The 24,340-nt window shown below is 38.6% G+C and overlaps 1 protein-coding gene across 29 annotated transcripts in view; it reads left to right on the top strand.

The window, feature by feature from the left end:
• PER3 (period circadian regulator 3) overlaps nt 1–24,340 on the top strand; it is a 59,096-nt gene that overhangs the window by 11,834 nt on the left and 22,922 nt on the right. For all 29 annotated transcript variants that reach the window (XR_011537603.1, XR_011537602.1, XM_070611009.1 and 26 more), the window contains 9 exons: nt 1,144–1,222; nt 2,797–2,903; nt 3,173–3,329; nt 7,186–7,291; nt 8,255–8,383; nt 8,825–8,951; nt 19,855–19,987; nt 20,423–20,547; nt 20,803–20,976. Coding sequence is in view for 27 of the 29 variants with exons in the window: in XM_070611009.1 (XP_070467110.1) it covers nt 1,144–1,222; nt 2,797–2,903; nt 3,173–3,329; nt 7,186–7,291; nt 8,255–8,383; nt 8,825–8,951; nt 19,855–19,987; nt 20,423–20,547; nt 20,803–20,976 (1,137 nt within the window). In the remaining 2 variants the exon portion in view is untranslated. The remainder of the gene's footprint in view (nt 1–1,143; nt 1,223–2,796; nt 2,904–3,172; nt 3,330–7,185; nt 7,292–8,254; nt 8,384–8,824; nt 8,952–19,854; nt 19,988–20,422; nt 20,548–20,802; nt 20,977–24,340) is intronic.

Raw genomic sequence — 24,340 nt, 5'->3', positions numbered from 1 at the left:
AAATTACTGCACAGAAAAGTCACAAGAATGAATTTACGTTTTTAAAGTGTTCTGAAACCCCCTGAGTAAAAAGTATAGTTTATATCTTCTGTTGGCAGGACTGCATTTCTAAATTCATATATCAATACACAAACAGCTTTCATTTATTATTTGAAATTATTGTCAGTTCTGCCGTGACATAACATACACTTTCCTAAAAATTATCATCCTATGCAAAAAAAAAAAATCACACGATAAAAACATAGGGCTTATGAGAAAAATGAGTTTAGGGCCACGCCACTCAAAAACTTAACCACACATTAAAAGTAAGACAGGAATCTAATAAAAACAATAACACAGTTTTGTATGTGTTAGATGACTCAGAAATAGGTAAACACTACAGTTACAGCCCCTACCGTGGAAAAGCCCTGCAGTTTGCTTTAGATGTGGGTGTTGCAAGGGCTGCAGCAGGTAAATTATTAGGAGGGTGGAAGGAAGGTTGTCTGAAATGAGACAGGGTTCTAACACCACATTGGACCAGCGTGTCCGTGACACACACGGTGCACTGAGGTCGCTGTGGATGTCTGAGCTGTGTGCGTGTTTTTGTGTATTCCTAAGTGACTCCATTCAACCAGATGTTGTTTTCTGCATTCACCTCATTTTTCTTGCAGATGAAACCATGCATAAGCAAACGCAAAATGAGCGTTATGCTCAAATTGTTCCCTGATGTATCAAGTCCTGCGTTTTCAAAGCAAGCTGTAGGAGAACTGACAACACTGATTTTGTTACACAGACTTAAAATGTGGACATTGTACTGATGTTTCAAATCCCGTGTGCTGAGTTGTATACCACTGCTAAATGCGACTGCACTTTTCAGGCCTCAACGTGAAGTCACTCCAGCTTTGCCTGTTAGGTTATTGATGATGAGTGAGCTCTTCAGTGTACATAGGCTTTCTCTCGCTGTTTAAAGTGTACTTTTCGTAGGCTTCACTTTTTTGACCTAATTAAAATATGGTTAATAATGACAATTGGTATTTAACCGTAGCTTTGGCGACTCAAAGGCCGAGCCCCTCAGTGAGATTTCCACCGTTTCATGTAGAGATTTTGTTAAGTGGATGACTAATTAGATATTTGCCTTTCAATGAGTCTTTCTGTTCTTCATAGCTCCCCGAATCCCAGTGGATAAAAGGATTTTTACCACAACACACAGCCCAGGGTGTGTTTTTCTTGAAATAGACGAAAGGTATGTACTTTTTTTAAGCTTAAAAGAAATTTGTTCCTGAAAATAAATAAAAATATGAAAAGGTCTGCATTGTGTTTATGTACTTCTACATTACGTAGCTGACCTTGTTCATTTGCCCTTTTGATTTTTGTCAGTTTGAAATTTGTGTTGTCTAAATTTTTAAGGTAACTGTCTTGCATGCTGTACGTCTAAGATTTGTAAGTTACCGTATTTGATCACACGATAGTCTGCTTTAAGGAAGTCAGGAATTATTGTTCCATTTTACACACGAGGACGGTGAACCTGGGGGCCAGTTTGCCAAGAACGTAAGTCATTCATGATTGTCCTCAAGATGAGAGCGAGACTGGCCGCCCAGCACCTAATCCAGTGTCGTTTCCACTCAACAAGTGCTTCCCAAACCAGTTTATGGTGAAATTGTTAGTCTGAAGTGAGGGAGGAAAACCAGAAATCAGGACAGGTTATTTTGGGTAAAGCTAAACTTACTTAATTTAGAGGATTGTTATTTATTTTGAGCTTATGTCCTTCCTATGCTTTTTGGTGTTAAGATTATCTTTCTTATTTAAAGAATAGTGATAATGGATAGTAGTTGTTGCTTGTTGTTGTTTTTTAATATCTTTACTTGGAAAAATAAGACATTGTTAGCTGCTTATCAGTACCCTCCATTTTTCCCCATATTTATTTTTAAATTTTACTTACTCATAAAATCTGGGAACCAGTGCACCATACCACACAACAGTATAAAGCAAAAATGTCACAAACCGGGCACCATTATGAGAGGTATTAATTTTGATTTTAAAAAAAAACCTTAACATCTGAAAATGCATTTATTTAATAATAGTTACCCTGAAACTAAACAGTAATGGTGAGATACTTTGTATAATGTAATCTGTAGAAAATAAGAAAATTTAGTTGAAAGTATTCTGAATATAGCTTGAACTGATTTCATTAGGAAATATTGGTGAATTTGTGCGCATAGAAAATGTCTGTGGAGTCACTTCTTTCTGAGTCAGCCTGGGTGTCCTGTCATTGCCATTTCCCTGTGGACCTTGATCCTGCACATGTCCTTGTGTGCTGGCTGTTTGTCTTTTCGATATTATCTCTTGGGGTCATTGTTTTTGTATAGTTTTAATCATACTGTGTAAGTTTATAGCCTGCATTATTCATTTAACCTCATAAGCGTTGTTCTGTGTTATGATGTCATCTTTGTGGGCTTTTTATTAATGGCAGCAAAATGGAGAGACCTCTGAGGAACTGGTTAAAAATATAGATTCCGAGCCTTACCCCAGAAATTCTGATTTTGCTGGCTTACAATGGGCCTGCAGATCTGTTTTGTAGCAAGTTCCGGAGAGGACTGTGGCGCAACCTGTCGGACGACCATCTTTTCTTAGATTATGTAACTACTTCCCCACAGTATGGGTGCTTAGGTCATTGGTTGCTTTTGTAAATGCTGTAATGAACATTTTTTGCATGCTTTCTTTCTCATATTTAGAATTAAGTAAAAAAGTACTTTTAAAAAGTATGAAAATTACTTGATGTGTAAAACGTGCTGCCCGTGCTGTGTGTCTGTATCCCAGAGCCGTGCCTTTGCTGGGTTATCTACCTCAGGATTTGATTGGAACATCTGTCTTAACGTATTTGCACCCAGAAGACCGCTCTCTCATGGTCGCCATACACCAGAAAGGTATGGACCTACTTCGCTATAGGAGGAAATTTTTTTAATCATTTTTTAATCATCTGTTCTAATTTTTTATTTTATTTCTTATTAGAGCTTCTCATAAGCTCTAATCATTAGAGCTTAACCTTTAACCAGGTAAGCAATGTATTGAAACTGCTCAAACAATTTTTTTTCTATTTTGGCATTCTAAAACACAAATAAATGCCTAAAAAAAGACATTTGTAATAAATATGTGTGTTAAATAAATTCTAATTTTGTTTTATTGTTTTATATAGTCTTGAAGTATGCAGGCCATCCTCCCTTTGAACATTCACCCATTAGATTTTGTACTCAAAATGGAGATTACATCATATTGGATTCCAGCTGGTCCAGCTTTGTGAACCCATGGAGCCGGAAGGTCTCTTTCATCATTGGTCGGCATAAAGTTCGAACGTAAGTCAATCAGTTTTCATATTTTCTCAAAGATCTTTTTTACCAAACAACATTCCTTCGCCCGTTGACTCTCTTTTGAATCAGCTGACACATGAACTAAGCAGAGCACAGAGTTTCTTCGGTGCTTTTGGAAGACAGTTTGGCAGCAGGTACCGAAAGCCTTGAAGGATTTCTACCTCTTTGACCTGATGATTCCCTTGTGGGGACATTCTAGGAAACACGCCTAAATACAGAAAAGCTTGATAAAGCAAAGACAGATTCTGCAACGTTCTGTGATCATAGTGGCAGACTTAGAGTAGCTTAAATGTCCATCGTTAAGTAACTCTGGACTGTTTGCTTGACATGTTATTATATTGCTCAATAAAAATTTTGCAGAGATTGTGTAACATGGAAAATTGATATATTAGATGTAAAAAGCAGCATGTAAAATTATTTATACCATATGATTATAACTGTATTTAAAACACATGCACACACAAACACTATGAAATAGGAAAATGAAGATTAGAAGAAAATAGAATACAAATTTCGGTTGTGTGTGGGATGGTGGGATTATGGATGAGGCTTTTTTTTTCCTTTTTTTGCCTTTTCTGTATCTTTAGTGAGCATGTAAGACATTTTATATCAGCCTTCTTCTGTCAGATTCCACTTACTTGTGTCTATTTAACCAAATCTTTATTTGTAAAATTAGATTGTTTAATAGCTCTTTTCACGCCAGCATGGCTGACTCAGGCCTTTTTGATTGCTGTTGCCTGTCCATGTAGCAGAACCCTGTGAAACGAGCACCTGGCCACCACTCTTGTAGCTGAAAATGCTCCTAGTCCCTTGACTCTTCGTCCACTGAAAATTGACCAGCAGGTTTCTCAACCAGGCCATAGGTTTCCCTTTGACGTCTTTTTTTTTTTTTTAACCATGGAAATTATACTTAACTCTTCAGTATCATGCTGAGATGGAGAGAGTATGTCTTTTGTATGTTGTCTCCAGCTTTATGCGCATAAGCATAGAACTGAGGATGGTAGAGCTACCTGTCAGGCTCATTTTATCACATCTTGATATCACGAGGAGTGGTGCATCGCTGTGGTGAGACGCGTTCTCAAGGCTGCCCTTGCCTCTCTGTGCCCCAGGACACTTGGCCTCTCAGCAGAGCAGGTCTGGAAACTTAAGTGGAAGAAATGGGCTCCCTTCTGCCCTAGCTCATGAGACTGATTCGTGCTAGAAAACAAATTTGATAGTTAAGATAAGAAATATGACTGCCAAGTAAGAGCTATTCACGTTGGTCAGAAGGGACTTTTTTTCCCCCACTAGGGAAAACCTACTGGGAAATTAAAATAAAATCATGTTGTTTAGTATGAATATAGGAAACCCCAGAGCAAGTACTATTCTTCTGGTCTGGATGTCTGTCGGTTGGTGTGTGTGCTCTCTCCACTCAGTGCTGGAGACGTGTCCTTGATTCCCCAAGTGGTCCTTTCAGTTCTTTGATCAGATATATATGAAATTAACTGAGAAAAAAGTACTGACGGTGTTTTCAGTATTTTTTTTAAATTGCACCAATATTTACATCTCAAGATCCAGAATTATGTGAGTGGAAGCACTTAAAGTCTAGTAAGTATTAATCTCTCTCATAAAATAACTATGCGTTATATTTATAGAATTGTTGTAATGCGTTTATTCCTTCAGTAGGTATTTAGGGATCACCTGCTGTGTCAGGCGTTGTGCTAGACGCTGAGGCAGTCAACAGGACAGACGTTCTCTTTACCGTCATGAAACCCACAGTGTCATGGGAGAGACAGGACGTGGAAATGGCGCTGGGACATAGAAGTAGAGATTTGGAAGTGTGACAGTTGAAACGGGAAGAGGGCTCTGAGAGTGATTAGCAGGGGACCTACCCTTTCTCGCTGGGTCCTTCCCGGCGGGTGTGTGGACAGGCAGGTTCGGTGCCGATGCCCTCATCGTACAGATAAAATCCACACGTTCAGTGAAGCAGAGTAGCTTTCCCGGGGATCACGTAGGGACGAAGCTGCAAAGTGGAGACAGGAACCAGACTGTCTTCCTTCTTCTAGTCCAGTTTCCTTTACGTACACAGCAGCCAGGTTTGCCACGTTTTGTTGGAGGCTGTGTCTCTGTCACCTACACATTAGTCATTTTGAGTTACATAATTACTGATTAAAAATACAACTTAGTTTTGTAGAAACTGTCACAAATACAAATATCTAATTCTGGTAATAGAAAGCAGTCTGTTCCAGTTCCATTTCAGAATTTTCACTTGAAAAGCAAAACCCAAACTCCTCTGGAAGATATTCAGGCTCATAGTGCACGGATGTATTTATATCACAAATCCAATGCACTCTACTCCCAGACTGGTCCTTTGTTGGTGTGTTCATTCATCTGTGTGCCAAGCACTGTTGGAGATACTGGAGGAGCAAACAAAATAGATGGAAGAGCCTGACCCCACGGAGCTTACGTGGTGTTGGGAGGCGGGGAGGGGCACACGACCGTCTGATGATTAAGGAGGATGGACAGTGTGTCAGGCTGTGCATTCAGGCACAGTTCACCACTCACGTTCGACATGCACCATCCCAGGACAATACGTGTTGATTGGCACCTTCCACGGTCTGGGTGGTGAGGGAAGATGACGCTCAGTGGGGCTGAGTGATGAGGGACAGTGTCCAAAGGCGGTGCTCCTCCTAACTGCTCTGTGACACTGCCGACATCCTGTGGGTTTTTGATAATAATTTCTGTCTTTGGGAAAGTGTTCCAGTTTTTAGAGAACTGAGCTGCGTGGTTAAGTTGTGAGGAGCAGCAGGATGGCACAGTGGGAAGAGGAGGGCGCTGGCTTTGGAGTCAGACATGTGGATTCAAACCCTGACTCTGCTGCTGCTTGGTTATTTGAACTCGGCAAGTTGTTAACCTCTCTGAGGTCAGGATCAATCGTACTTCCTAGGGATGTGAGGACTCAGGAGATGGCCTATCTGACTCAGTGTACCTGCTCAAGAGTACTCGCGTCACCGAGGTACTGAGAGGTAGTGTGGCGGCAAAGAGCGTGCGCTCTGGAGCCTAGACTCTGGTCCCCCCATGAATTCTTCCTTAGGCCTGACCAGCTGGGTGACCTTGAGCACGTTTTCAACACAGGTGAAAGAGATAACTCTCCACAGAGCACCTGGAACAGTGACTGGCACATCGTAAGGGTGTAGAAAATGTGCATTATTCTCACTGCTTATTATAACTGGCATGGTTCCTGACACATGGAAGGTCCTAAATAAATGTCAGCTCTTCTCTTCTTTGTGATCCTTTCTGAGGGGCATGCCTGCCTCTCACTGTGTTCAGGTAGTAGTTTTAAAATTCTCTAGAATTTGAGCATAAATAAGACTGAAGTATTGTGACAGCGCCATTTTCATCACTAGGGTGGGTTGCAGACTTGTCTTTGTTACAAATCTTAAGTGATCAGATACATTAAACCTTAAATGTTGCTCAGCAAACTTAGGGTCTTAAAATTCCTACAGTAGATTACTCAGTTAATGTTAAATTTTGAGACCAGTAGTTGTTGGAAGATATTTTAGCAGCAAAGGAGGTGACTTGTCACTGATTTTAGATTTATACAAATATAGTGCTGAACCAGTTGTAGAAAATTAGAGCTATAGATAAACTAAAGCAGCCTGTTAATGTCTCATTTGCTTCTTAGTATTTTCTGTATCTCCATGAATAGAATACTAGCTTCATGTTTTCTCTATTTGGAGGCAGAGCTGCTTTGTAAAAGCGTGGATTTATTATTTGAATATTCTATTTAAAAATCACTTTAGGCTTTTTTGTAAATGAATGTTGAATTGCTTGACTCAATCTTTCACTTGGCATTTTGTAGGAGTCCACTAAATGAGGATGTTTTTGCTACCAGAATAAAAAAGATGAACAGTAATGACAAAGACATAACAGAATTACAAGAACAAATTCACAAACTTCTCTTACAGGTAAAGTGAGAGATTTTAAAAAGCAAACACAAAGTTCCCATAATGGTGTTTTATTTTAACATTCAGTTTTAGTAAAGTCACTTCACAAAAGTAAACTGCAAAGAGAGAGAAATCCTTACCCTCTGCTTTCCAGAAAATGTTGTCTTCCTCTTTTTGTTTTCAAATTGAGTTTTATTCATCTTGTTTTCCTTTTTTATGTGTTAAATACACAGAACATTTTTGTAAGAACCTGTTGTAAGACAGCAGACTGAGTCACAGTGAGCAATAAGACAGAGAAGTTATTTCTAAATGAGAGGGTTCTTGTATCCCCAGTGCTACCGCTGTGCGCAGCCTCTGGGTTTTGGCTTCATGGTTTTAAAATAACTCCAGTGTTACAGGTGAGGGCAGATGGAGGGCCAGTCTCAGTTGTTACAAGGCAAAAGTAGGAAAACTACCTGTTGGAAACAAATAACCAAGGTGATTTCTACTAGAGATTCAGCCGATAAACTTGTGAAGTATTTACTGGTGGGGTCACATGGAAAACCGTTAGCCAGGTACTTTTCAAATGTCTTTCATAAAACCTCTAGGGTTTATAAAGTATCTATGAGATTCCTGGGAAAAAGTATGATATGTATGTAATTTGTTCTGTCTATTCTAAACTCAGCATAAAAAGCTAGAGTTTATTTTCATGTTTTGCTAAATTTTTTATACTATGGCTTTTTAAAAATTTATTGTTCCAGAAATACCCACCTAGACTAGGAAATTAGACTTTGCTCTTGAGAATTACTGAAAAGAGAGAGGAGTGTCCTTCATGTCAGCGTTGGGGTTAAAAGCATCAACCTTCACACCCCTGATTTAGGATGTCAGAAGTTTTCATCCTGATTTTCTGATGGTTTTAGATGAGCTCTGAGGTCGGTGATGCCATCTCTCTCCTCCACCCGCCACACGCGGTAACTCTAGAGCCCGGCCTCCCCTGTCTTTCAGCCGGTTCATGTGAGCGCCTCCAGTGGCTACGAAAGCCTGGGAAGCAGTGGCTCACAGGAGTACCACCTCAGCGCAGCATCTTCCAGCGAGTCCAGCGGGCACTGCGCGGAGGAGGCACAGAAGGAACCAGTAAGTGAGCGAACGTTGTGTTTCTGTCCAGGTGTCATTCCCCCGTCTGTGCTGCTGTCTGTAATATGTCAGTGCTACTTCTGCACCTCAACACATGTGCCTTCTTGCTATATGTTCTTGACTCGAAGACCTTACCCGGTAATAGACCTTCTGATCCATTTTGGTTCAGGAAAATGTCCATAAAAAGAGAATATCACCTCTGGAAGGTGAGATTTGGGTTAATTTTGTGTTTCTAAAAATAAGCATATTGTGAACAGATTTATTTAAAATTTCATTTGTACTAGTGTACTGTTGCACAGGAGGAAACTGAATTAATGTTATTACTGTGCTTTTAGTCATTATGTCTTCAGAGAACCAGAAGTTAAATGTATTTTGCTTATGTATCTTTTAATGTGCATTTTTATAGTTTTTGAAACATATTTTATCATTCTTTTCCCGAAGTTGACTTTGCAGCAGGTGTATGCCAGTGTAAACAAGATCAAGAATCTAGGTCAGCAGCTCTACATTGAGTCAATGACCAGATCACCAGATAAGCAAGTGATGGGCACACGCGTGGGCCAGCTTGGAGGTGAGTCAGCCGGGTGGCCCCCGCGGTCTGCCTCTTCTGCCTGGAAACAGAGCATGTGAGCACAAGGCCAGGAACCCATCTGCTGCTTTTCCTGTCTGCCTGCCCAGAGAACAATAGTAATAACAATAGTAATGGCAACAGCAAATACTGTTCTGAGTTAACTGAACAATGAGCGTTTCTTATAACACCAGCAAATTCATAGCTTCCCCCGTGTGACCTATTCTATAAACCAAAAGAGTTAATTTTAGAATACATTTCAGATAATAAACTATATTAAAATAATAATCCCTTCCTGTCATTTCAAACAAATGGAGAATATTTATGACCTAAATTGAATGAAAAACTCAGCCTTTTTCTTAATGCGTTTTGTTTTCTCAAATATGAGGTTAGGAGCACTGCAGAGGGATTGGATCAGTCATGATAACTGACGTTATTCTGAAAGGTTAACCTACTTGCATGTATGACAGAGGAGAGTTCTGTAATATAAGATCAAGTTGTGTTAACTTTTTAATTTATCTAATTTTCCCTTCACTTTTCTTCCTGAATATTAATAGAAATTTGGACGTCTTTATAGAGTGTGATCACCTAAATGTTATTAATGGTCTCTATCATTGTCAAATGTGGGTGCTTTACACAGCAGGGTGAACTTTCCTCTCTAAGGTCCCTAATAATAATAGTAATAATAATAGTAGCTGTATTCACAGGACTTGACATGATTACACAACCATAGAACCACACTGCTGCTCCTTCGGGTGACGGCACGGGGAGCCCATAGATGCCTTCAGAGACAGCAAGTCCTGTCCAGTAGTGTTTCCTTTTCACCTTGGCAGGAGGTTGAGCATTCTGTTTGTTTCTTTTGCTACAGATGCAAGGGCACAAAATAGAAATAAGAACTTTTTCTGTCCCTTGAAACCATCAGATCCCCTGTCTGCAAAAGGATTTATCTTCAATATCTTTCTTGCTGTGTATCATTATCCTATGTCCTGGCAGAGAAAATACTTTGGGGGTATTTTAAAGTTAAAATTTCTGAATATTTTCTTCGTTGTCTGGTCCAGTCAGTGCTGCCCGCCATGACTTTGGCCAAGGACCTCATCATATTAGTGCCACAGTTTTACATCCTGACCTCTGTGTTTCTTCTCAGAGTAGAAATCCTTCTCACCTTCTACATTACTCAGTTTCTTGTCATCTACCATTGGTCTGGCCATACCATCAGCACTGCTGTTTTAAAGGCTGTATGTTTAAACAGACATCAGTATTCCATCATTCACCATTTTGTAAGATTTAAGCTGGGGCTGGCCTGGTGGCGCAGCGGTTAAGTGTGCACATTCCGCTTTGGCAGCCCGGGGTTCGCCAGTTCGGATCCCAGGTGTGGACATGGCACCGCTTGGCAAAAGCCATGCTGTGGTAGGCATCCCACATATAAAATAGAGGAAGATGGGCACGGATGTTAGCTCAGGGCCAGTCTTCCTCAGCAAAAAGAGGAGGATTGGCAGTAGTTAGCTCAGGGCTAATCTTCCTCAAAAAAAAAAAAAAAAAGATTTGAGCTGTCACTCTGACTCTACATACTTATGCTGCAGTTTTAGAAACTGAAATTCTCCTACTACTTAGATATGTGCTCCATTTGACTCTAACACACACAGGATGTGACTTCTCGGGAGGAGGGAAATCTGTTGCCATTTGCTTTAACTTTGGAGAACTAATGTTATTTGGGCATCTTGATTTTATTAACGTTTTAAGACCTATAAGTTTGAAGAGCTGGTAAAAAATACTACTCCTTACTCAAGAGAAACAAGTATGCAACTTAAAAATGTTTATAATTTAAATTTAGAAATTGAGTAGAGATATACACCAATGAAAAGGAAACTACTAAATGATCATTGTGTGCATGTTTTATATACAGGGTGCTAGAGCCAATAAGAACATAAGACTTTAAGTTTATATTTTTATCTTTCTTACAAGGACAGGTTATGCTTTAAAATAGAACAAGAGGGAAATTTTAAAAGTTAATATAGAAGAGCAAGGAGCAAGAAAGAGATGTGAAGCCCCTTCATCAGCTACATATACTGATGCCAACTGCCAGAGAAGGAATTGGGGAAATTAGGGAAAATTGAATGTTCCACTTCTAGGGTTAAGCAGTGCCTGAGAGAAGATGATCCAGAAACTGAGTTAATTCATAGAGCTGGAAAGAAGATCATTCTAAACTTACAAGGAAAAAGGCCAGACAAACAGCAAGTTCATGATCTTTCTTGAACCCATCAGCATGCTGAGGTTACAGGCCAGCCAACAGACTAAAATCTGAGGAGAGATGCAGGCCTGCGTGGGAAAGTGAGAGGCAAGCTCTGGCTGCTGGTGCACTGCCTCACTGAACCAAGGAACTTGCAAGAGACTGACCTTCTCTGAGGCGCGATGCAAAGGGAAGCAATGCAAAAGCTGAAAGTGGATCAGATATTGGCAGAAAAAGCTCTCTAGCAGACCCGCCCCTACCCGACGCACCAAGTATCACCAGAGGAGATTGAAAGCTGTAGTACATTGAGTGAAACCATAGCAATGACACACCTCACCCCAGCCTAAAACTTAGTTAAATTAACTCTAACAGACCTAGCAGAAGGAAAGCCATGCTCAGTGTGTACTGTTCTATACAAGATATTCAGTTCCCAACAAATCATAAAGCATAGGAAAAGGCAAGGAAAACAAACTCCCGAGAGAAAGCATCATCAGAACAAGAGTCAGATAGGACACCAGGATGTTGGAGCTATCTGACGAGGAATGTAAAATATCTATGGATAATACATTCAAGGCTCTAATGGACACAGAAGGCAACAAGCAAGGCCACAGGGGTAATCACAGCATAGAGATGGGACATAAAAGATCAAAGAGAGATGTTAGAAATGCTAGAGATGAATATATGCCTTTGATGGGCGTTAACCAAAAAAAGAATCAGTAAACTTGATAGATAAATAGAAATTACACAAAGAAACAGAATAGAGCATCTAAGAATTTTGTGGCCGTATCAGATGATCTAACATATGAGTAATTGGAATCCCAGAAGAAATACTTGAAGAAATAATGGCCAAGAATCTTTCACAGAGAACATCAAGTAGTATAAATACAAAGAAAAGAAAGATCCGCAAAATAAAACAACCACACACTTGAGCATATCATATTCAATGCTGAAAACAGAGAGTATCTTGAAGGCAGCAAGAGAAAAAAAGATAGATTACATACAGAGAACAAACATAAGAATTATAGTCGACGTTTCTTCAGAAACTATGCACACTGGAGGACAATAGAGTAACATCTTCAAACAAAAAAACTGTCAGTGCAGAATTCTGTACCTAGTGGAGAGTATCTTTCAGAAATGAAGGAGATAGAAAGATTTTCTCGAACAAAAACTGTGGGAATTTATTGCCAGCCTATCTATATCATAAGAAATGATAAAGGAATTTCTAAGAAAAACTGAATGTGATACCAGACATAAAACTTGGATCTACACAAAAAAATGAAAATCACTGGAAATGGGATAAATGAAGATAAAGTAAATTTTATTTTTTAATTTTTTAATTGGCCTTAAAGATAACTGACTGAAGCAAAAAGAGTATTCTGCGTTTATAGCGTATATAAAACTACTGCAAAGGATGGGAGAGAGGTATTGGGAATATACTGTTGTAAAGACCTTACGCTGTATGTGGAACAGTGTATTATTTGGAGGTAGACACTGATTCTTTAAATATATATATTGTAAACTTTAGGAAAATTATTGGGAAAAGTTTTTAAAGAAGTATAAATATGTCAGTAGAGGAGATAAAATGGAATTTAAAACACTCAACCCAAAAAGAGGCAGAAAAGGAGGGAAAAAAAACAAACAAAACCAGATGGAACAAATGGAAAGCAGCTAGCAAGATTGTGTATTTTAATCAGCTATATCAGTAATCACATTAAATGTAAATGATTTCAGTATACTAGTTAAAAGACTGAAATTGTCAAATTGGATGAAAAAACAAGATTAAGCTGCGTATTATCTACAAGAACACACTTTGAAAATAAAAACATACATTAAAAGCAAAAGGTTAGAAAAGATATAACACATTAACAGGAATCCAAAAGCTGAAAAGCTGTATGAAAGTCAGACAGAGTAGACTCTAGAACAAGGGACGTGATCAGGTTACAGAGGGATGTTGCATAATGACAAAGGGGTTGGTTCTCTGAGAACGTTTAACAATCCTGAATGTTTATGCACCTAACATCAGAGCTTCAAAATACATGAAGCAAATTAGTGAAGATGTGGAAGACCTGAACAGCATTATCAACAAGGTTGACCTAATTGACATTTATTGAACATTCCAACCAACAACAACATGATGCATATTCTTCTCAAGGGCACATGAAACATTCATTAACAAAGGCCATATTCTGGGCCATAATACAAACTTTAAGAATTTTTAAAGAATAGAAATCATACAAAGTGTATTCTCTGACCTAATGGATTAAACTAGAACTCAGTAACAGAAAGGTATCTAGAAAATTTCCAAATGTTTGAAAATTAAATAACACTTCTAAATAACCTGCAGGTCAAAGATGAAGTCTCTAGGGAAATAAAACATCTTAAACTGAATGAATTGAAAAGACAACATAAAATTTGTGGGATGCAGCCAAGCAATGCTTAAAGGGGAATTTATAGCATTAAGTGTTTCTATGGTAAAAGGAAGAAATGTCTTGCATCAGTGATCTAAGCTTCCTCCCTAAGAAACAGGAGAAAGAAGAGCAAATTAAATCCAAAGTAAGCAGAAGGAAAGAAAGAAAAAGACCAGATACCAGTTGAATTAAAAACAGAAAAAAATAAAAAGAGAAAATTAATGAAATAAAAAATGTGTCAACTTAAAAAGCAAATTTACCTGTTATTTTATCTCAAAATGAGTTTATTCAGGAATAGCCAAAAGAATTGCAATTTGGGATGTGCATGCTGTGGCAAACCACAGGAAAATCCAGAGAACAAGGGAGAGGAGTTGCTTTCATAGAGGAAAAGGGGGAAGGAGGAGGGGCTGTTCTAAACAGAAAGTCCATTGGGGGAAAGTAACAGTTCAGGGTGGCAGCGGCTTCTCATTGGCTGGGCTGCAGCATTTCTCATTGGCTGAGCTGCAGTTTTCTCATTGGCTGGGCTGCAGCATTTCTCATTGGCTGAGCTGTTGCCAGGTAGAGAGAGAAATCTTACTTTATTACTAAAGTAATTTTACTTCCTGTCAGAGATACAAGCCTAGTCTCTTCCTGTTTGGTCTAATTGATGATGTATGATAGAACATGAGGGCTCCTCCTACAGGTCTTCCTGACTCCAATTTAATTAAGGTTTGCTTTAGTCATTTCCACTCAAACGTTTAGCTATACTGAACAAAACACACACAAAAAAAAGAAGACGCACAGTGCCAATATTGGTAATGAAAGACAGACCCCACAGATGTTAAGGGGACTACAAACAACTCTGTGCCTGTAAACTTAACAACTTAGAAGAAATAGACCAATTACCTAAAAGTTACAAACTGTCAAAACTCTATAAAGAAGAAATAGATAACTAGAATAGACATAGCTACTATAGAATTGAATTTGAAGTTAAAACCTTCCAACAAAGAAAGCTCCAGGTTCAAATGGCTTCACTGGAGAATTCCGTCAAATATTTAAGGAAATAGTAATGCCAAGAAGGGAAACTTCCAAACTCATTTTATGGACCCATTATTATCTTAATACTAACACAAGATAGAGACGTTACAAGAAAAAAAAAACTGCAGACCAGTATCCCTCATTAAACTCCTCAATTATATATTATTTGTAAACTCTTCAATTATATATTGACAAATTGATACCAGCAATGTAAAAAAAGGACAAATCTATCACAACTAAGCATGGTTAATACTAGAAATGCAAGACTGGTTCAATATTTGAAAATCAGTCACTTTTATTCACCATATTAACAGAATAAAAAAGATAAACTGCTTATTCCAATAGATGGAGAAAAAGCATGTGACAAAATTCAACATCCATGCAGGATAGAAACTCCCAAAATTTAGAGATAGAAAAGGAATTTCATTAACCTAACAAAAAAGCATCTACAAAAACCTACAACTAACATCATGCTTAATGGTAAGAAAATGCTTTCACTCTTTGAGAATAAGTCCAGGGTGTCCACTCACCACTTCTTTTTCACACCAAACTGTGAGTCCTACCCAGTGCAGTAGGTAAGAAAAAGAAATAAAAGACATACAGATTGGAAAGGCAGAAATAAAACTGTTTTTATTCACAGATGACATGATCGTCTACATAGAAAAATCCTAAAGAATCTACAAAAACATCTACTAATTTTAGCAAGTTCACAAGATACAAGTTCAGTATATAAAATCAATTAAATTTCTATATACTAGCAAGGAACAATTGGAGACAGATTTTTAATAAACTACAAAAAAACTGAAATACTTAGATATAAAACTAACACAATATGTAACATATCCATATGCAGAAAACTACAAAACACTGATGAAAGAAAAATATCTTTAGAAAAAGAACTGAGTAAATGGAAAGATGTATCATGTTCACAGTTTGGAATACTCAGTATTGTTAAGATGTCAGTTCTCCAATTTGATGTATACATTCCATGTAGTTCCAATTAAACTCTCAGCAGGATTTTTTTTTGTAGATATCATCAAGCTGATCCCCAAATGTATATGGGAAGACAAAGGAGCTAAAATAGCCAAAACAATTTTGAAAAAGAAAAATAATGTTGGAGGATTCACGCTACATGATTTCAAAACTTACTGTGAAGCTCCCATAATTAAGACAGTTTGATATTGGTGGAAGGATGGATCAGTGGAACAGGTTAGAAAGTCCCAAAATAGACCTGCACAAATGCAGTCAGTTTTTGACAGAGGTGCAAGGTCAAGTCAATGGACAAAGGATAGTCTTTCCAACAAACGATACTGGATGATTGGACATCTGTATATGTAAAAAGTGAACCTCAACACGTACCTCACCCATTATACAGAAATTAACTCAAAATTGATCATAGACCTAAATGTAAAAGTTAAAACTGCGTCTTCTAGAAGAAAACACAGGAGAAAATCTTTGTGATCTTGGGTTTGGCAAAGAGGTTTTAGATATGACATCAAAAGCATGATCGATAAAAGAAAAAAATTGATAAATTGGACTTTATCAAAATTAAAAAACTCTCTTTGAAAGACACTAGTAAGACATTGGTAAGACAATGAGGAGACAAGTTCTGGCAAGAATGCAGAGTAACTGGAACTCTCATATATTGCTGAAGGTAATGTAAGGTTGTACACCCACTTGGAAAAGTTTGGCAGTTTCTTTTAAAGTTAAATGTACTCTTACCATATGACTCAGCATTTTCATTCTTAGTTATTTATCTAAGTGAAATAAAAACTCAAGTTCACACAAGAACCTAACTGAATGGTTATTACACTTTATTCACACTCAACAAAACCCAGAAACAATCTAGATGTCATTCAGTGAGTGAAGGGATAAACTGTGGTACATCCACACAATAGAATACTACTCGGCAATTAAGAGGAATGAACTTGATTCATACACCAATGTAGGTGGATCTTAAATGCATTTTGCTAAGTAGAGGAAACCAGAACCAAAAGGTTACATATTGTATAATTCTGTCCTGGAAAAGCATCCCTTCTGGAATGTGCTAGATCTGGAAAACAGATCAGTATTTGCTAAGGTTGGGGGCAGCTCATTTGAGCAATGGAAATGTTCTGTGTGTTCCTCTAGTGGTGGATACACAACTTTGTGTGCATTTGTTAAAATCCATAGATCTGTACACCTCATCCCACTCCAGAACCTAGAGGGAACCCAGGCTGGTATGCAGGCTGTGACAAGTAAATCTGACTGTATTACAAATGAGTGACAAATATCCTGAAGGGAGTGAGGAAAAGTGCCAAGTAGCTTTGGAAATCAGTGTTTTAACTCGGTATGCTAGGACCAAATACAAAATACAGACGTACACAAGTACTGCAGTGAAGTTGATAAACTTGTTTCTCACCTGTGTGTGGGCTAGCATAATTCTGAAGCCACTTCATCTGCATACTAAGATTGAACAAATAGGTGTATACATTTTAGAAAACAATAACCAGATTCCTCGCTATCAGGGAAAGAAGTTACAGACAACCAAGAGGGAATGCTGGAGTGAACTCTCTGGTGTAGGATTGGAGTTAAAAGCATCAGCATGAACTCATGCCTTTTTGTTTAATGGCTGGCTGGATGGATGGGTGGACAGACAGACAGGGTCAATATACATACATATATTACTAGTTTTGACCAGACCCACGAGGAGGGATGCATTGAGCACTGAGCACATCTAGCACCCAGGTCTTGGTTTCTAAATGTATTTTTCCAATAAAAGAAACCAGAGCCAGGAAGTAAGAATGTGTTCAAGAAAAAGAAGACAGAGAATGGCATGTCAAAAGGACACAGGAGACATTAGGAGAGCATCCCATGGCCAAAACTGGAACAATGTGAGCAAGAAAGTAAATAATGATAGTATTGGATTACCCAACAAGTAAATATCCATGAGTCCATACTGATAAATAAATGATTGGATGAATAAATGTAAAGGGGAGAATGGGGAAAGTCTTCCTAACAGAGAAAGTTTGATTAATAAATGTAGAAGGAATGAGGAAAATGGAAAATAGGTGTTAAAATTCCACAGTAGTCATTATGCTGTACAGCTTAAACTTATGCACTGCTGTATGTCAATTGTATCTCAATAAAACCGGAAGAGAAAAGAAATTCCACAGTAATAATTGCTGCAGGGAGTATCCTCCAATGAAAGCTAAAATTAGATGACAGGTTTTTTAAAATTGTGGTTTTATTTACATATAAAATTTACCATTTTTAAGTGTACAGTTTGGTGGCATTAAGTACATTCACATTGTTACACAACCAGTAGGGAAAGTGTAAGTGAAACAATATTTACATGGTCTCAAAGTATTCCTCCAAAACATTTGTTATTTACATTATTTATTACATTGTAAAATAGTAACTTCACGTAGGAGAAACTTGGCAGACTCCACCCGAACTGATGATCAAGGATAAGGCACCAATAATAAAACATATCAACATCATGTACCCCGTTACGATGCCCTAGGAAGAGCACAGCACCTCTGTGGTCATCTTCCCCAAGAGGCATACCCTCAGCCTAGTCGTGAGAAAACATCAGAGAAACTCAAAAGTGTCGAGATCATGAAAGACAAGGACTAAGACATTGACGGCTAAGTTCAGTATGAGATCCTGGAGCAGAAAAATGACATTTGATGGAAAACTGGGTGAAGTGCAAATAGCCTGTCGATCAGTTAGTGGGTACTACTGTTGATTTCCGAGTTTTGTTTATTTTATTACAGTTACATAGGATGTTATGTTAGTGGAGCTAGGTGAAGGGTGTAATGGGAATTCTGTACTATTTTTATAACCATCTCGAAGTTTAAATTATTTAAAAATTAAAAGTAAAAAAGTTGGGGCTGGCCCCTAAGTTCGCGCGCTCCGCTGCAGGCAGCCCAGTGTTTCATTGGTTCGAATCCTGGGCGCGGACATGGCACGGCTCATCAAACCACACTGAGGCAGCGTCCCACATACCACAACTAGAAGGACCCACAACGAATATACAACTATGTACCAGGGGGCTTTGGGGAGAAAAAGGAAAAAAATAAAATCTTTAAAAATAAATAAATAAATAAAAGTAAAAAAGTTAATGAGTGAAAGTTAAGCAGTCATTTTTCCATAATTCCCTCTGAAAATAGAGAAGCCTCTCCCAAGCAGCTAAAATGACCTTTTTAGCAGCAGCCACAGTAGCTGGCGTTCCTCCCTCAACGTCTCAGCAGTGTTTGACGTGATCAGTAGTTACTCCTTCCTTGACGTTGTTTCCATTCCTGGTGGCCATGGCACCTGCTCTGCAGGGTCTCTCTTACCTTTCTGCATGTGCTTTTTCAGTTCCTTCACTGGCTTGTTCTTCTCTACAGAAAATTTAAGTCCTTCGCTGCTCCAGCCTGAGGGCTTTTTTCTTCTTACTATACCACTGCTATTCGATACGGTGGCCACTAGCCACATTTGGCGATTTAAATTCAAATTAATTACAAATAAGTAAAATTTAAACTGTAGTTCCTTGGTTCCTCTAGCCACATTTCAAGTGCTTGATTGCTCTGTGTGGTGTTAGTGGCTACCATGTTGGACAGCACAGGTGAAGAACAATTCTGTCACCACAGAAAGTGATGTCGGACACAGGTTGAACACAGGCAATGCTCTGCACATCACGTTGCGACACATAAGTAGGGCACGGTGTCTGGTGGCCCCACTCCTGGTGATGACAGGATCCCTCGGTTGTACAGGCAGTGTCGGCTCCACACTGTAAAGTTCTCCATCAACCTTTCACCTAGTAGTAGTTTTATGAAGAAGAAGATTAGCGCTGAGCCAACATCCATGCCCATCTCCCTCCACCCCGTATGTGGGACGCCCGCCACAGCATGGCTTGATAAGCAGTGCGTAGGTCTGCACCCGGGATCCAAACCTGTGAACCCTGGGCCACCAAAGTGGAATGTGCAAACTTAACTGCTCTGCCACCGAACCGGCCCCTCACCTAATAGTTTTATTCCTTGAAGATCTTTGCCTGAAACATTTGTTTCACTCCTTTTTAAAAAAAAATACAAATGTAATTGTTCAAGTCTTCATTCTGTTTATCTTTCTGTATCTGTGCATTTAGATCTGAGCTCATTTTTAATAGCTACACAATATTCTATGGAATGTATATATTATAAAGTACCATGATTTAATTTTGCTGGAATGGTACATGTTCTTAAGTATGTGATAGATAATTTTAATTGCACATCCTTTCGTTCTCTTTCAGATGAGCAGAAGGCCTTTTCTTCTTTCCGGACATTGAAAAATAATAGCGTGTACACTGAGTCTTGTGAGGATTTGAGAAAAGATCAGCATAGCCCATCCTATCAGCAGATAAGCTGTATTGATAGTGTTATCAGGTAGGAGACGCAAGTTTTGATAGCATATTAGTTTTTCCAGAAGCATGCATTGTCACTGTGGAGCCTTCGTATCATGTTTGCTGGCCTTTGTGTCTTGATTTTTCACTATACATCAGTAGGTATTTCTGGAGCGCCTCCTGCATATGGTTCATAATATACTGAACATTTCGGGGCATGCCTCCTTTCTTGGGAGCAGCTATAGTATAGTTGAGAGGACAAGAGCTACTCTTGTCAAAATTAAATAATGCAAGATTTGAAGATCAATTCAAGACCATAGCAAAAGAGATGTCACAGTCCAGCGATTCAGGCTGGGATGGTCACATCAAAGAAGAAAGTGCAAGGTACCCCAAATAGAAGTGGTGTGAGAGAAGCAGAAAGGTGCCAAATGGCAGTTGGGGGACAGGCAGGAATAGTGACCCCCTTATGTTCTTGCAGATACCTGAAGAGCTACAACATTCCAGCTTTGAAAAGAAAGTGTATATCCTGTGCAAACACAACTTCTTCATCCTCAGAAGAAGACAGAGAAAACCACCAGGCAGATGATGTCCAAGCATCGCAAGGTAACAGGAACGCCCTTCACTATTTGATAAAAAGACTTAATTTGTACGAAGCCACTCCCTTCTCTCTGTCTCTCTTTCATTTTTTTGTCTGTAATTATTTCATAGGAATCACAAATAATCCTGGTTTCATATTGCCTCTTTATGGCCAGTAGGTTTTAATTTTCCAGTTATAAATGGCTGTAAACTGTGAGTGTTTAATATAAATTTCCTGCTGGGGATTTTTCTTTTCACTGTCAGTTTCTCTTATATTACCAGCTGTTTCTCAGATCCCAGCCATACCTAAATCAGAAATGCCCACCAGTGGACGGTGCACAGACACTGAAGCGGGAGCTCCCCAGACCCTGTCCGCGGCGGCGCTGGGCCTGGGCTCTGGCATCAGCCAGTGCAGTTACAGCAGTGCCATCATCCACGTCCCACCCCTAGAGTCAGGTACCACATTTACCATTTACTTTAAAATGCACGCACCGTTAAGTATGCTGTCACGAGAAAACAAAAGTCAGTAATATCATTTACTTAGTTTTAACTCCTAAATTGTACTTTTTCCTTGAATTCAGTTAGAGTATTTTGGAAATATTTTTATATTGGTTACGTAGTTTGGACTGTATTTCTTAGTTATGTCATTTGCCCATCAAATCAGCTGACACACCTAGAGCGCTTAGCACCTGGTGTGTGGGAGGAAGCCCCCCTGCTGTTAGCAAGTAGCAGTGCAGGTGTCGAGGGGCTGCGTTAGGTCACTTTGCTGCTGACCTGGAAAGAAGGTGTCTGTTTCGAACTTTGGCTGTAGTTGTGATTAGATGGATCATATATATGTTCAGATGTTTGTATTGGTCTGATAGCAGTGAGAATAGGGTGTTTAAAACTCTCTTCCTTTAATGGCATAATGACTTGGTAAATTACTCTGATGTCTTCTTATCCCTTTTTACTGCTTTCTATCCTTTTGACTTTTTTGTTACTCATCACAATTTGGTGGATGAAGAAATGGTGACATATATGTTAAGTGAGGTTTTTGGATTATCTCATTTATCTTTGCTAGTGTTCAGAGGTCCGTTAGTTAACACGTGTTGATCGGTTTCTGTGTGCCATTCCCTGTCCTTGCTTCTTCATAGGAATTAACTCGCTTCAACCTCACAATAGCCCTTTGAGATGGAGAGTTGGCAGGTGGGCTGTGGACTGTGGGAAAAGACCAGAGACACAACTGTTGTGAGGTTGGATTATGTTTCTAACTGGGCAGAGATGGGGTTTTATTGGGAGTGAGCTGGTCACTCAGGACAAGAGCAGATGCATATTTTTTAGTGTACCTTTTCTTAGTACTTTGGATTTCTTTGTGGGCATGTAGCTGCCAATGACACAGCCCATGCAAGGTGGGGTCTCACCTAGTACGGAAAACTCTTTTTTGACTAACCATTATACTTGTTATACTTTGGTCTTATATTACTATTTTGAAAGAATTTATACTAAAATCTATATGCTTTCGTTTAAGGAATATTTACTGATAATCGTTTCTCCTGATCTTAAACTAGTCTCAGCATCTGCAAGGTGACATCTTTATTCCAAGAAGAGAAAGCAGAATCAGAGCCCAGATGTTCTTAAACTGTATCTCTGTCTTTTGCTTTCTGGAAAGCCCAAGTTCCTCCAGTTTACACCCTGACTCTAATAGTAAGTTGGGTCTAAGGACCATGACCACAAATGCATTTTATAACTGAAAGTTATTATCTCCTTTTTATAAATGGAACAATTAAGGCACAAACAGGTTAAGTAACTTAACTTGCCCGAAGTCACAGCAAATGAGTGGCAGAGACTCAAACATTGACAGTTGTCTCCAGAAAACATTGCCATCATAGATGTTTTTGAACCTATGGCAAGATCTAATTAAGATGGAGTGTGAGATGCAAACGTTAGCTAAAAATCCAAGAGATAAAGTAAAACGTAATTTTTAAAAATAATCTAAAAGAGCAGGAAAGGAGGAATAAAGCAACAACAAGAACAACTGAAAAACAGGGAACATATCAAATTGATAAAATAAAAGCTCTAAACCCAACTATATCAATAATTACATGAAATAGACTAAACACTCCAATAAAAAGGAAGAAATGGTCAGAACAGATTTAAAAAGTCAAGATCCATCTATGTGCTGTCTGCAAAGTACAATTTAAATATAAATTCACAAGTGGGTTGAGAATAATGGACAAGAAGGATGCACAACCCAAATAATAAGTATGAAAAGGCTGGAGCACCTGTGTTAGTGAAATAGACTTCAAGACAGTCTTACCAGAGACATTTCCTAATGATAACATGTCAATTCATCAGGAAGACATAACCGTAAATGTGTATTTGCTAATTACAGAGCTTGAAAGATACGAAGCAAAAATGGAAAGAGTTGAAGAGAGAAATAAACATTCTGTAATCATAGTTGAAGAATTAACACCCTGTCTCTGCAATTGATAAAACATCTAAACAAAAAATGAGTAAAGAGGGGCCAGCCCCATGGCCGAGTGGTTAAGTTTGCGTGCTGTGCTGCGGCAGCCCAGGGTTTCACTGGTTTGGATCCTGGGTGAGGACATGGCACCATTCATCAGGCCATGCTGAGGTGCATCCCGCATGCCACAGCTAGAAGGACCCACAACTAAAAAATATACAGCTATGTGCCGGGGGGCTTTGGGGAGAAAAAGGAAAAATAAAATCGTTAAAAAAAAATGAGTAAAGAAATAGATGATCTGAACAGTGCTCTCAGCTGCCTTGACCTAATTGATGCTCAGATAACACAGTGCCCAACAGCTGCGTGATACACGTGCTTCTCAAGTGCACACGATGTGCTCACTGAGACAGAACACGTGTCAGGCTGTAATATCAGTCTCAAGTTTAACATAAGTGATGTTGTACAAACGATGCTCTTTGGCTAGAGTTAATTCAGTTAGAAATCAATTAAACTAAGACGTTTAAACCCAAACGCTTAGAAACTAAACAGCATATTTCTAAATAATCCATGAGTAAAAGAAGTAGTCACAAAGAATGTTAGAAAATTTCTAATATTCAAAATCAGTAATAATGAAAGTACAGCATACTGGAATTTTGGGGATGCATTTAAAATGGGGCTTGTAAGGATATTAGTGAATTGAAATGCTAATATTAGAGAAGAAATGTCTCAAATCATTGATCTAAAGTTCCAGTTTAAGAAGCCAGCAAAAAAAAGAGCAAAGTAAACCTAGGTAGAAGGAAGGAAATAATAAAGATAAAAGCAGAAATCAACCAAATAGAAAACAGACAATACAGAAAATTAAAGCTGAAAGTTGGTTCCCTGAAAAGATGAACAAAATTAATGAACCCTGTGTGCCAGTACCCCACCATTCTGATTCCGGTAGCTTTCTAGGAAGTCTTGAAATCAGGGAGTGCAAGTCTTCCAACTTTCTTGCATGAACCTGGTATATCTATCCGTTTATTTAGCTGTTCTTTAATTTCTCACAGCAACATCTTGTAGTCTTCAGTGTAAAGATCGTGCATGTCTTTTGTCAGTTTTATCCCTGAGTATTTTATATTATAAATAGGATTGTTTTTTAGTGTCCATTTCCAGTTGTTCGTTGCTAGGATATAGAGATATAATTGATTTTTGTATATTAATTGTTTTCCTACAGCTTTGCTAAACTCACGTGTTAGTTCTAATAACTGTAGCTGCCATAGGACTTTGTATATGTGCGATCATGTCTGTGGAAGTCAGTTTTACGTCTTCCTTTCCAAGCTGGATCTTTTTCATCTATTTTCTTGTCTTATTGAACTGACTAGAACCGCCAGTAAACAT

This window comes from Equus przewalskii, chromosome 2 (genome assembly GCF_037783145.1).
Source record: "Equus przewalskii isolate Varuska chromosome 2, EquPr2, whole genome shotgun sequence".
NCBI lineage: Eukaryota > Metazoa > Chordata > Mammalia > Perissodactyla > Equidae > Equus > Equus przewalskii.
Note: the sequence above shows the minus strand (reverse complement) of the source record. Positions and strands in the feature narration are given on the sequence as shown.